The sequence below is a fragment of the Suncus etruscus genome, chromosome 3 (assembly GCF_024139225.1).
Source record: "Suncus etruscus isolate mSunEtr1 chromosome 3, mSunEtr1.pri.cur, whole genome shotgun sequence".
Classification (NCBI taxonomy): Eukaryota; Metazoa; Chordata; class Mammalia; order Eulipotyphla; family Soricidae; genus Suncus; species Suncus etruscus.
The window spans coordinates 154,673,662-154,687,672 of NC_064850.1; the positions used below are offsets into that span (position 1 = coordinate 154,673,662).

General features: G+C 42.3%; 1 protein-coding gene and 1 long non-coding RNA gene across 2 annotated transcripts; one reads left to right on the plus strand and one right to left on the minus strand.

The window, feature by feature from the left end:
- Positions 1-1,823: 1,823 nt before the first annotated feature.
- LOC126003409 (uncharacterized) lies at positions 1,824-2,406 on the minus strand. The gene is made up of 3 exons (XR_007493787.1): positions 2,385-2,406; positions 2,138-2,216; positions 1,824-1,969 (listed from the first exon to the last, which is right to left on the minus strand). It is a non-coding gene; the product is annotated as an uncharacterized LOC126003409 (long non-coding RNA).
- Positions 2,407-4,950: 2,544 nt separating this feature from the next.
- LOC126003402 (60S ribosomal protein L23a-like) lies at positions 4,951-5,346 on the plus strand. Its single transcript, XM_049769587.1, has one exon. It carries the CDS (start codon positions 4,951-4,953, stop codon positions 5,344-5,346), a length of 396 nt encoding a protein of 131 aa, XP_049625544.1.
- The last annotated feature ends 8,665 nt before the right edge of the window (positions 5,347-14,011 follow it).

Consider the following 14,011-nt stretch of genomic DNA (forward strand, 5'->3'; position numbering starts at 1 on the left):
GCCTTGTGTGTGCTAGCCTAGGACGCAGTTTAATCCCCCAGTGTCCCATATGGTACCCCAAGCCAGGAGCAATTTCTGAGTGCATAGCCAGGAGTAGCCCCTGAGTGTCACCGGTGTGGCCGAAAAACAAAACATAAACAAAAAAATATTTGTAAGAATATCATGAGACTGGAGATAGCATGGAGGTAGAGCATTTGCCTTGCATGTTGAAGGATGATGGTTCGAATCCTGGCATCCCATATGGTCCCCTGAGCCTGCCAGGAGTGATTTCTGAGCATAGAGCAAGGAGTAACCCTGAGTGCAGCCGGGTCTGACCCAAAAACCAAAAAAAAAAAAAACCAAAAAAAACACAAAAAAAAACAAAAACAAAAAAACCTCAATTCCTACAAAACTCTAAGACAAAAAATAACCCAGTGAAAAATGGGCAAAAGATGTCAATAAAAATTTCCCAGAGAAGGACCAGAGCGATAGTGTAGTGGTAGGGCATTTGCCTTGCACGCAGCTGACCCAGGACAAACCTGGATTCAATCCCTGGCATCTCATATGGTCCTCTAAGCCAGGAGCAATTTCTGAGTGCATAGCCAAAAGTAACCCCTGAGCATCACTGGGTGTGGCCCAAACTCCCCCACCCCACTGAAAAAATTCCCAGAGAAAAGAAACAGAAAATAAGTCTCAAACTCATGAAAAGATGAAGAGCAGGAATATAGCTCAAAAGGTTGGACACATGCTTTGCTGAGGTCCTGGTCTGATTGCTGCTGGCACTGCATATATATAATGTAGATTATATATATTATACTTATTTAATAAAAGTTGTTGGATCTCACTATCAAAATCAACTTTTAAGTCTGGAGCAAGATTATGATCATCTCAGTAACGGTATTCACTTTCTCACTAAAGCACACAGCTGCAGCCAAACTGCTTTCACAATAAGTGCCAGGTCAACCACAACTTTGAGTGTTGCCTGTTTCATTTCTTTTTTTTTTTTTTTTTTTTTTTTTTTTTTTTTTTTAATATACAAAAGGTTTTATTTACAAGAAGAAAAAATTTCACTCAAATAAATCCTCTTAAACATAAGAATTCTGCCTAAGCCTAGGAATCAATTTCTTAAGACTGTAACATGCTGATCAGAAATACATAATCAGGAACAGATACTTTGTTTACAATTGTTGATAGTATGAGCATATTCCCTACATTCAGGGGGAAGGAAATATTATGAATGAGAAATATACAGAGATAAAGTTTATTAGTGAATAAGGCAAAATATAATTGGAACTTTCCTAAGTCGATTTCTCATACATGTCATGCTGTTGTGTTGGCTGATTACTTCTTTGTAGATGTAGATATGTGACTGTTCATTAAATTTTTTTGCTTCTAACATAGGGATTCTCCAGTGTGACTTCTGGAGTTTTATGAGACTTGATCTCAGTCTGAAGCATCTCCGAAATTCTCTACAATCATGAGGTATCTCTCCAATATATCTTCTCCAGTGTGATGAGACCGAACGTCTCACTCCCCACAAACATCTGGTTTCTCCTCTGTGTGAAGATACCTGATCTATCTGTGAAGTTTCTCCCAAACTCCCCACAAACATGGGGCTTCGCTCTTCCGTGTCCTCTAGTGTTGAATGAGACCTGACATATCTCTGAAACATCGCCCAACTCAGGAGAAACATGGGGCTTCTCTACTGTGTGTATCCTTTGGTGTATGATGAGACTTGACCTATGACTGAAGTCTCGCTCACATTCCCCACAAACATGGGGCTTCCCTCATGTGTATCCTTCGGTGTACGATGAGACTTGACCTACGACTGAAGCCTCGCCCACACTCCCCACAAGCATGGGGCTTCTCTCCTGTGTGTATCCTTTGGTGTGTGATGAGACTTGACCTCTGACTGAAGCCTCGCCCACACTCCCCACAAGCATGGGGCTTCTCTCCTGTGTGTATCCTTTGGTGTGTGATGAGATTTGACCTCTGACTAAAGCCTCGCCCACATTCCCTACAAATATGGGCCTTCTCTCCTGTGTGTATTCTTTGGTGTCTGATGAGATTTGACCTCTGACTAAAGCCACGCCCACATTCCCTACAAACATGGGGCTTCTCTCCTGTGTGTATCCTTTGGTGTGTGATGAGAGTTGACCTATGACTGAAGCCTTGCCCACATTCTCTACAAACATGGGGCTTCTCCCCTGTGTGTGTCTTCTGGTGTGTGATGAGATCTGAGCTATCTCTGAAGCATCGCCCACACTCCCCACAAACATGGGGTTTCTCTTCTGTGTGTGTCCTCTGGTGTGTGATGAGATCTGAGCTATCTCTGAAGCCTCGCCCACACTCCCCACAAACATGGGGCTTCTCTCCTGTGTGTATCCTTTGGTGTATGATGAGACTTGACCTACCACTGAAGCCTCGCCCACAATCCCTACAAACATGGGGCTTCTCCCCTGTTTGTGTCCTATGGTGTTTGATAAGACTTGAGTTATCTCTGAAGCTTCGCCCACATTCCCCACTAACATGGGGCTTCTTTCCTCTATGTGTCCTATGGTGTCTAATGAGATTTGACCTCTGACTAAAGCCATGCCCACATTCCCTACAAATATGGGGCTTCTCTCCTGTGTGTGTCTTCTGGTGTGTGATGAGATCTGAGCTATCTCTGAAGCCTCGCCCACACTCCCCACAAACATAGGGCTTATCTCCTGTGTGTGTCTTCTGTTGTGTGTTGAGATCTGAGCTATCTCTGAAGCCTCGCCCACACTCCCCACAAACATGTGGCCTTTCTCCTGTGTGTATCCTTTGGTGTGTGATGAGACTTGACCTATGACTGAATCCTCGCCCACTTTCCCTACAAACATGGGGCTTCTCTCCTGTATGTGTCCTCTGCTGTCTGATGAGATTTGACCTCTGACTAAAGCCACGTCCACATTCCCTACAAATATGGGCCTTCTCTCCTGTGTGTATTCTTTGGTGTCTGATGAGAGTTGACCTATGACTGAAGCCTTGCCCACATTCCCTACAAACATGGGACTTCTCTCCACTGTGTGTCTTCTGGTGCGTGATAAGTTTTGACCTTTGACTAAAGCCTTGCCCACACTCCCTCAAATCATGAGGCTTCTCTTCTGTGTGTGTCTTCTGGTGTATCACAATTGATACAAGAGTGAAATGTTTTCCAGGCCTCACATTCTTATCTCTTAAAAATCTTATTATTCCTAATCCTTGACCTACTTTACCTGTATCCTCTGGGTTTAATGTATGCCAGGTGCTAGTTTTTTTCGCATTTGAAATCTCATGATTATTAGAGCTCCCTATTTGATTGTAACATAATCTAGATAAGGCTGTAGAAATTTTTTTATCTATAGGTTTGGAGCTTTCTTTGTGCTTTTGACTGTCAAGTATGCCATTTCTAGTTTTGTCATTGTAAGTATTAGAATGATTTTGCCATTGGTTCTGATTCTGAGGATAGGAGTTCTCTGATGAAGCTTGCTCTCTTGGCAATGCTCCTGGGACTATCCAAGAGGGATGAATTGGGTTCATTCGATGATTAAGGAAGTTCTGATTGGAGAAAGTCCATGACCAGAAGGGACATGGGTAGATTTCTGGCTTTGGTTCTGCTGCAAACATGCCTCTTGGCAGCCTCTCCAGAATTCCATCCTCCAGCCAGGAGATCAGCAAAGGTTTCACCTTGCAATGCCCTATTGCCCGCAGGTGCTCATAAGTCTCCACATCACGTCTCTGTATAGCTTCCGCTGAGAGGCATCCAGGCACAGCCATTCCTCCGGGGAGAAGTTCACAGCCACCGCAGGGAAGGAGACCATGTCCTAAGCACATACACAGGTGTTTAGGGCCAATGCTTACCTAGGGCGCTGGGGACTGGACATCAGACGCTGAGGGCCCATCTTCTGCAGCCTGGATCCTTCCCGAAGAGCAGCAGCAAGGCCCATGGCACACACTGCCTAGAGACCCGCAGCTCGGGGCGTGGAGCGGCCCCTCCACCGACGGCGCAGAGGAACTCGGCCCCCCAGACTTCCTGGCAGCCGCGGGGACCCCGAAACCGTCAGTCTGGGGGCCGAAGGCGGCGGATGGGGCCGGATTGCCGGCGCTTCCCCCTCGCGGTCTGGCAACAAAGAAACAAGATGGCGGTCGCGTCCTGTTTCATTTCTTAGGGTTAACATCAGTCACTAAGTGAAGGGCATGTCCTGCCAGATATCTCTGTATTTTCAAGATCACAGTTGGATTTGATGCTGGCCCAGAGGTTTTTTTCTAACTTGACATTATTCCTGACTTGAAAGATGAGCATTCAGAAAACAGGATTGGGATTGGAGTGAAAGCCATGAAAGGCTAGAGACTTTCTGGCAATATATTTGGCATAAATATCTTGAACTTCAGATGTCTAAAAACAGCAGGCACCTGCTTTGAAATATGACTAGTACAGTATGAAATATGCACTAAGGATAAAGTGCTTATTGAATTTTGAATACTTACAAACAATTTTAAAAAATGAGGCCCAGCTCCCTTATGTAAAGAAGTTTTCCTCTTCTCATGGCTCCCTGACTAAATTCTGATGCAGGAAAAGAACTTGGATGAGGCTGGAGAGATAGCACAGCAATAGAGCGTTTGCCTTGCATGTGGCCAACCTGGGACGGACCCGGCATCCCAAATGGTCCCGTAGCCTGTCAGGAGCGATTTCTGAATGGAGCAAGGAGTAACTTCTGAGTGCCACCATGTGTGGTCCCAAAACAAAAACAAACAAAAAAGGAACTTGAAGAACCCTCCCCCCAAATGATTGGCTTTTGGGTCACATCCCCCCAAAAAAGCGCTCAGGGGTTACTCCTGGCTGTACGCTCACAAATCATTCCTGGCAGGCTCGAGGGACCATAAGGCATGCCAGGATTTGAACCACCGTCCTTCTGCATGCAAGGCAAATGCATCTGTGCTATCTGTGTCTTGAACAACCTTTTTATGGAGATGGCATTGAGGCCAAAATGGAAGCCTCTACTACCTCCCAAAGTTGAAACCAAAACCAAATCTCTGAAGACGAAGAAAGTAGTGCTGAAAAGTATCCACAACTACAAAAAGAAGAAATCCATGTACCCACCTTCCAACACCCAAAACACCATGGCTGTGAGGCAACTCAAATATCCTTGGAAAAGCACCCCCAGGAGAAACAAGTTTGACTATTATGCCATCATCAAGTTTCCTCTGATCACTGAGTCAGCCATGAAGAAGACAGAAGATAACAACAGACTTGTATTCATTGTGAATGTCAAGGCCAACAAACACCAGATTCAACAGGCTGTGAAGAAACCTTATGACACTGATGTGGCCAAGGTCAACACCCAGATTAGAACTGATTGAGAGAGGCAGCATATGTTCAGCTGGTTCCTATGATGCCCTGGATGTTGCCAATAATATTAGGATCATCTAAACAGTCCAGATGGCTAATTCTAATAAAAAAATTTGCCATTTAAAAAAATGAACTTGAAACAGGTTTATGTCTGTATCTCTTTATATGTGTATCTCTCTCTCTTTTTCTGTGTGTGTTTTTTTGTGATCACTGAGATACTAGCTTGTGTCCAAAAACTCTCTAGGGATTTACAGAGTGCCCACTACTGACATTCACCAGCTATTTAGCTATTAGCTAGAAAAGAAAAAAAAAAAAAAAGAAGGGGCAGCCCTGTCCTAGATATGTACGCCCAAGTCTTTCTTTTTATTATTCTTTTAATAAATAAATTCTTTAATTGAATCACTGTGAGATATACAGTTCCAAAGTTGTTCATGATTGAGTGTCAGGCATACAATATCTAACAGTCATCCCTTCACCAGTTGTGCTCAACTCTTCCCTTCCATCTGTACTTTCCTCTGAATGCTAAAACTGACCTATATCCTAGAATGAGCCATCATGGTACTTTTGTTATGCTCCATGGCTCAGGAATGGGTACTTGATCCAAGTCTAACCGATTGTGAGTTTTCACCCAGATTTGTCAGTAGAGGCTGAAGAAGCTCTTTCTTACTAGTCAGGAGATATACAGTTGTGCTTGAAGTAGCCAGAAGCCATGTTCCCAGGCAAGCAAGAAGAGCAGAGGCATCAAAGTCCAGGGAAAGCCTAGTGAGCTCAGAATCTTGACTACTTTGAGTCACAAGCCACTCCTAGATTCATTCATGCATTAGGCCAGTTCCACCCTTCTGGTGGTTTGGCTATGGGAACCAGAATTTCACCTGTCACTGTTTGAGTTAATTCACCTTGTATTTCTTTCACTTGGAACAAAAAGGAAACTGATAACTACAAATGTGTGGAAAATGGTGATATGGGTACTGCCCTCAGAGAACTTATGATTCATATGGAAAATAGAAACAACTGAAATGAAAATGCAACTTCAACTACACTCAAGCACATTTGTGTAGTTTCAATTTCTAACAGGCAGTAGACTAGAAAGAATATGGGCTTTAAAGCCAGCCTGGAATGACATGGTCATGTCAGGTGAGTAGCCTTCATCTAAAAAGACTTCATCCTATCCCAAAATGGCAGAATAATATACACAGAATTGGAGTCTGATTTTGATAACTTTCAAATATACTAAATTTGATTAACAGGGGTTAAAACTGTTAAAAACAAAGTATATTTTAATACAAGTAGTATGGTCTCAGGTTTTTTTTGGGGGGGGCCCATACCTGGTGACGCTCAGGGGTTACTCCTGGCTATGCGTTCAGAAATCGCTCCTGGCTTGGGGACCATATAGGACTCCAGGAGATCGAACCACCATCGTGGCAGCACAACTAGCTTAATTTTGCCCCAATAAAATGTCCAGGATGTTGGGCCCGGAGAGATAGCACAGCAGCGTTTGCCTTGCAAGCAGCCAATCCAGAACCAAAGGTGGTTGCTTCGAATCCCGGTGTCCCATATGGTCCCCCGTGCCTGCCAGGAGCTATTTCTGAGCAGATAGCCAGGAGTAACCACTGAGCACCGCCGGGTGTGGCCCAAAAAAAAAAAATGTCCAGGATGTTTGGAGTCTTTTTCAAAGTCAAGGATGAGAGCCATTATAGACCTCCTGTTGTGAAGAACAATCTAGATTTCAATGCAGTTAAAATCTGCTGAGGATACTAAAACATAAGATAATAGTAGTTCTCAAGCAAAATTTTTTTAAATCACTTGACATTCTTAAATGTTAGTGAAGTCCTAAAAACATTTGTTTATGTGGGTGAATTCTATCATACTGAACCATCTCTAAAATAAAATCTGGGCCAGAGAGATAGTTCAATGAACTAAACATGTCTTGGATCCCCAGCCTTACATGATCTCTCAAGTGCCACAGGGAGTAACCCTAGACCTAGAGCATAGCACAAGGAGTAGTGAGCATGGCACAAGGAGTAGTTCCTAAACACTGTGAGTATGGCTATCAAATCAAACATTAAATGAATTAAAAAAAAAGAAAAAATACAGAATAATTTTAAAACTAGCTTTAAAATCATAAAAAAAAACATTACACATAATATTTGTTATGTAAATAGCCACAGTTTTTAAAATAAAAGTTTAATTAAGAATGTGACAGGGCCCGGAGAGATAGCACAGCGGTGTTTGCCTTGCAAGCAGCCAATCCAGAACCTAAGGTGGTTGGTTCGAATCCCGGTGTCCCATATGGTCCCCCGTGCCTGCCAGGAGCTATTTCTGAGCAGACAGCCAGGAGTAACCCCTGAGCACCGCTGGGTGTGGCCCAAAAACCAAAAAAAAAAAAAAAAAAAAAAGAATGTGACAGGATTTTGCAAATCTTTTTAATGTTGGGCTCAACTGGTGATGACATGAAAACCTATCTTTTTTTGCATCTAGTCTGTTATGACCATGGCATGTGACTTTGGGAAAACTCCACTTCCAACTGTGAGAGGATGACAATCAAAGAGACAAATTCTTTCCAGGGATATTGGGACAACAGCTCTGAATGGTAGGATCCCTTGGGGGTAAGGGGGGTTGGAGAAACCCCAGAAGTCCCTGGAGCACACCTTGAAAACTACTGGCATAAAGACAGTGCGAAGGAATCCATACTCTGCAGAAAGTGGAGCGTTTGAACAGAGATGAAGGTAAACTTAGATGAGGCATTGGGGGTGACATGCCCTTCCACCCCCATTGAACATGAGGAACAAAGTAGTAAATGACTGCAAACCCACTGGGAAGAGCTGTTTTCAGGAACCAACAAGTAATAACTTGCTGGGAAGGATCAGAGAGGGAGAGAGGACCTTAAGATTCTACGGGTTTATATGAGAAAGAAAAGCATCACCAGAGGCGAGAGGAGTGCTGAAGCTTTCCTATAGTTTAAGAACTATCCAGCTCACTGTTCCCTTTTCTACAAGGAGCAGAATTTCTTTTCCAAAAGTTTATTTATTTATTCTTTTGGCTTTTGGCTTTGGGTCACACCTAGCAATGATCAGGACTTAACTCCTGGCTCTGTGCTCACTTCTATAGGGTTTGGGGTATCATATGGGATGCAAAGCATTAAACCCACTTGGGGCAAGTGCAAGACATGCACTCACTTCACTCTGGCCCCTCTTTTCCTAAAGAATTTAACACAGGAGAGCAGAAAAATAGTACAGGAGTTGAGGCACTTGCCTGGCATGCAGCGGTGTGAGTGATAAACCTGGTCCAAATCCTTGGTGCCACATATGATCCTTGAATACTGCCAGGGGTCACTCTTGAAGACAGAGACAGAAACCACCCCTAGATGTGGCCTAACCCTACTTCAAGACTCTAATGTAAAGCCTCTACATAGAGAGTAGAGAACAGCTGAGTTGAAGTCAGACAGGCCATGGTGACACATCATTATTAAAGTGATGAGACCTGTGACTGTTGGGTAATTAGGTGGGAGGTTAAGTCAGTGGTAGAGAAACCAAACTGAGAGGAGGGGCTCAGAGTGTACATCAGCCAATTTGCCACAGGAGAGAGTGTGAAGAGTAAAAGATAAATACCAACTGACACTGAGAATTTCCTTTTTACCAGGCATTCTTTTCCGCACTTTCCAAGAATATTATTTAATCCTAATAAAGTCTCTATGGGCTTTTATCACCATCCATATTGGACAAAGATAGTGTTTTAAAGAAATTAATTAGGACCAAGGGGCAGAGATGTGACTGGCAAAGTCAAACTTTGAACTCAATGAGGCCTTGCTGTTCAACAACAACAACAACAACAACAACAACAAAGTCCTGGTTTAGGGAGAAAGTTAAATGAGCTCATGCCAATGTGGTTTCATCCCTTCTCCAGTAAGTAATAGACATGCAGTATAACTGTGGACAGTGAGAGAGATAAGGATTTTATGGAGGGATGATTTATTCTCTTGTTGAGAAAGAGCATCTTTAGAAGAAATGGCCTGGCTCTTCTTCCTACTTCATGGAGCCATACAACATGTGATACCCGGATCTGAGGTTGTCATCTTTTTTTTTTTTTTTTTGGTTTTTGGGTCAAACCCAGAAGCACTCAGGGGTTACTCCTGGCTCTACGCTCAGAAATTGCTCCTGGCAGGTTCGGGGGACCATATGGGATGCTGGGATTCGAACCACTGTCCTTTTGTATGCAAGGCAAACGCCCTACCTCCAATCTACCTTTCCAGCCCCTGTGATTGTCATCTTGTGAGCATGAGGAAGCCTAACTGAAAGGGCTGAACTGAAAAAAGGGGAGGCTTTGGTTGTTGGGCTGCTGAATTGGCAAACCCTGAAATGACCCAACCTCTTGTACTCCTTAAGTGACAGTACATTTTTCTTACTTATTGGAAGTGTATTAGACTATTTTTGAGTATCTGCAGACCAAAGCATCCTAGATAACATTGTTATTTATATTGTCCTAGCTATTAAGAAGGTAGCTGATTGAGCAATACCTTAAAATGTATAGTTGTTTTATTTTAAGCAAAGCAGCTCAGAAAATATAATCTCAATCAGGCTTTCTTTTCTGCTTACCTGGTGCTGTTGAACCTGTGGAAAAATGAAGAGCTATTTACAGAGCAATGTTAAAAGGCTGCATGATGTAGCTGCAAATAGTCACTTATTTAGGCTACTGTTTGTTTTCCATAATGAGTGAGAATTGCCTATGTGCACTTTGGATATTTCTAACATTAGAACTCTAAATTTATCAAACACATAAACTAATGAATTTTGTCATTCATCAACAGGATTTGGCTATGTCCTATATTGTTTTATTTTCTTTATGGGGGCAAATTTTAAAAGAAAATTATGTACAAAATATCCCTATGCCTACTGGTCCTGGAAATTAAATCAGTTGCTTGCTTGGTAGGCTTGTGGAGGTAATAGTTATCTACATTAATGCCGGCTACAACAAACAATGATTCTAATTAGTCAATGTATGTGAAAATACTTCCTCCAAACTAGGTTATTTTCAATCTTTTAAGAATATTTTTTTTCCTTTACTAGAAAAGATAACTGAAGGTAAAAGATCAAAGTATGCTTGATTAAAAGGAGTCTGACTGAACCATCCGAATACAGAGCCCAGAAATTCTGTAAGTTCTACCTTCACCATGACCACCTATTTCTGAAGCAATACTGTGTAGCAAACAGGACTTCCATAATCTTCACATAGTAATCAGTGGTAAAAATTCTCTAGTTAACATCTTTTTGAGATCTCCCAAGCAGTATTGGGGGAGTGAAGGGAATACATGGCCACTCCTGGTGATATTTGGCCAGCTCTGTAGGGCTAAACGAGTTAGTGCTACAGCCCAGGGATGTTGGGGACTACTAGGGTATACTTCACTATTCAGGGGGCCATGTGGTGCTGGGGACCAAATAAAAATATATGCGAAGCGAACATCTAGTCTTTTAAACTATCTCCCAGGTCCTCTCCAAGGAAAGTTCATCTTATAAAATTAAATGAAAATCCTGGCACAGTGAAATTTTTTTTTGTTCTTGAGCCATACCTGGTAGTGCCAGCGGGTTACTCCTGGCTTTGTGCTCAAGGGTCATTACTGGGGAACATATGTGAGGTGGACATATGTGAGAGGTTGGCCAGGTGCAAGGCAAATGCCCTACCCACTATGCAATCTGTCACTCTAGCCCCCACAGTGAAATTATTTTAAGAAAACATTGAGCCTAAAATCCTGCACTTATACAGTAATAGCAACTATATTGAGAAGGTTTTAAAAACCTGTTACAAAGAAAAGACTAGAGGTGGGTTTCCTTGTCTGACTACCATTTGGCTGCAGAATTGTAGCAACTACCCTGTTTTGCCAGTATCAGATGTGCCAGCTTTGGCCATCATGTGAACCAGGTTTTTTTGTTTGTTTTTTTTCTTTTTTGGTTTTTGGGCCACACTCGTTTGATGCTCAGGGGTTACTCCTGGCTATGTGCTCAGAAATCGCCCCTGGCTTGGGGGGACCAAATGGGACGCTACGCTAGCACTTGCAAGGCAGACACCTTACCTCTAGCGCCACCTTCCCGGCCCCGTGAACCAGTTTTCTTTAAAAAATAAAGATTTCTTCTTGAGATCTTCCTTCTTTAAAAAACTCTTTCTAAAAAGAGAAAGCATCTCTTTCCTTCCCTCTCTCTCAGAACACAGCAAGTTGGTTCTTTTTCTCGGAGAACTGGACTAATATACAACAACAACTAATATACCTATGTAACTAATTTGACATGAAGTTAAAAGTCTAAGTTTGAGGAGGCAGAGTGACAGTACAGCAATCAGAGCTCTGGCCTTGCATGGGGCTGACCAGGTTGATCTCTGGCATCTCGATATGATCCTCGAAGAGCCACCAGAAGTGATTCCTGAGTGCAGACCTAGGAGTAACCCTGAGCATAACAAAACAAAAAAGAAAGTTCAAGATTGATGCAATGGATGAGAGAGAACATACTAGAGGTTAAATGCTCGTCCTGTATGTAGGCAAATACAGTTCAATCCACAGAACCACATATGGTCCCTGAGCAATATCAAAAGTCAGTCTACAGCAGAGCTAGGAATAGTGCCTGAGTACCCCCTGAGGGGTGTAGCCCTCCCCCTCTTTCAAATAGAGTCCCTTCAAGATGATTTCTATCAGGTATGGAATCGGAGTCTTTGCCTATGTCCATGATAGACCTGTGAGCATTTCTATAGACTCTTTATTTACAACTTCAGCTCAACTCAACCCCATTCATTAGTATTCTTTTAATTTTTATTTATTTATTTATTTTTGTTTTTTTGGTCACACCCAGCAGCACTCTTGGCTCCATGCTCAGAAATTGCTCCTGGCAGGCATGGGGAACCATATGGGATGCTGGGACTTGAACTACCGTCCTTCTGCATGAAAGGCAAACGTCTTACCTCCATGCTATCTCTCGAGCCCCTATTTTTTTTTTTTTATTTTAGTGGCCAGAGAGATAGTGCAAGGTTTAAAGCTTTTGTATTGCATGTGGTCAACCCCAGTTCAATACCTGGAACCACTTATCATGGTCAGTCCCTTGAGCATCAGGGGAGTGATCCCTGAGTATATAAGCCCAGAGCACAACTAACTATGAACCAAAAAGCAAATAATAATAATAATAATAATAATAATAATAACAATAACTACAAATGTAGTCATGACTTACAATACACTAATGTTATTATTTCACATATCCATTATCATTAAGATGCTTTCATTCTCCTCTCTATAATCAAAACCACTAGTGCACAGCTAGTGATCTTTCTCCATGCTCTAATTGAAACAGAATCCTAATTTTTTTTTTATGTGAGAGCATAGCCATTAAGAATAAAGACTATATTTTCCAACGTCCCTTGCAAGTATGCTCCCATCCTGTGATCAGTGCGATATAAGGGGACACGTTTGGTGAAAATGATGGCAAAGCTCATTGCTTCCTGCTTCTTTCTGGCTGGATATAGCTGAGATAGCCTAATCTCTGGGAGGTGACTTTGGAGACAGAAAAGAAACCTAAGTGTCTGCTTGGAGTCACTGATACCTGAACTTCTTCACAACCAAATTTCTGGAACTTCCATCTACTTTTAGATTTATGTAAAGTTCTAAGGTTTAAATTTAATTAGGGAAAATTCTGCTTTAAAAAACCAGAATGGGGGAAACTACGCCTGCCCACTGGGGCCCGACTGTGAAAAATTGTGAGTGCTGCCTGTGTGTGTCTTTATACTGTCCTGTTGTGTGAACCTCTTGGGAGTGGGCTTTTTCTAAGAAAAGAACACCATCGCAACAAGAAGAAAAAAATCACACTAAGAACAGTGCTGGATCACTGAAGCCCAGCATTTCTCTCCGGACTGTCTTCTCTGCTGCATGCTCGGGCCTAAGGTTTGATCCTGTGTGAGGCTTCATCCACGGAAGACTCCCCTCCCTGGTCGACCCATCCAGAAAGGGCGGAGCCAGAGGAGTGTGGCTGCCTGCATCATTTAGCCAATGAATACCACCACAACATGTAGAAAAACCCACAATACAAGTTTGACAATGGGGAAACAAAGCAGGCCAGCATCAGACATAGAGAATGAAGATGACAATTCTGATGACCAGATAATGACCAACCAACTAATCAACCTCTCAGATAAGGACTTTAGACTTTAGAAGATGCTCAACGAACTCAAAGAAACCATGGATCGAGTTGAACAGAACACTAATAAGAACCAAGAAAATATGAAGACAGAAAGCACAAAACTTCAAATTGAAATAACATGTCAACTAACAGGCCTGAAAAACTCAGTAAACAGAAAAAAAAAACTCAGTAAACGAAGTGAATGACAAAATAGATAAGCTCTGAGACAGAGTATCAGAAGCTGAGAATAGACTTGGTGCTGTGGAAGATGAGATGAATAACAATTCCATACAGTGGGAGAGATTGGAAAAAAAACTTAAAGCAAATGAAAAGAAATGGAAAAATTAGTCAAAGAATGGGAACAGGTGAAAATAGAAGTCTATGATAAGATCAACAGAAACAACTTAAGAATCATTGGAGTCCCAGAGACCCAGGAAAAAAATTTCCAGGAAAAATCAATGGTCAAGAACATCATTAAAGAGAAACTTCCACAGCTAAAGAATATATGTGATCAAATCCTGCATGCTCG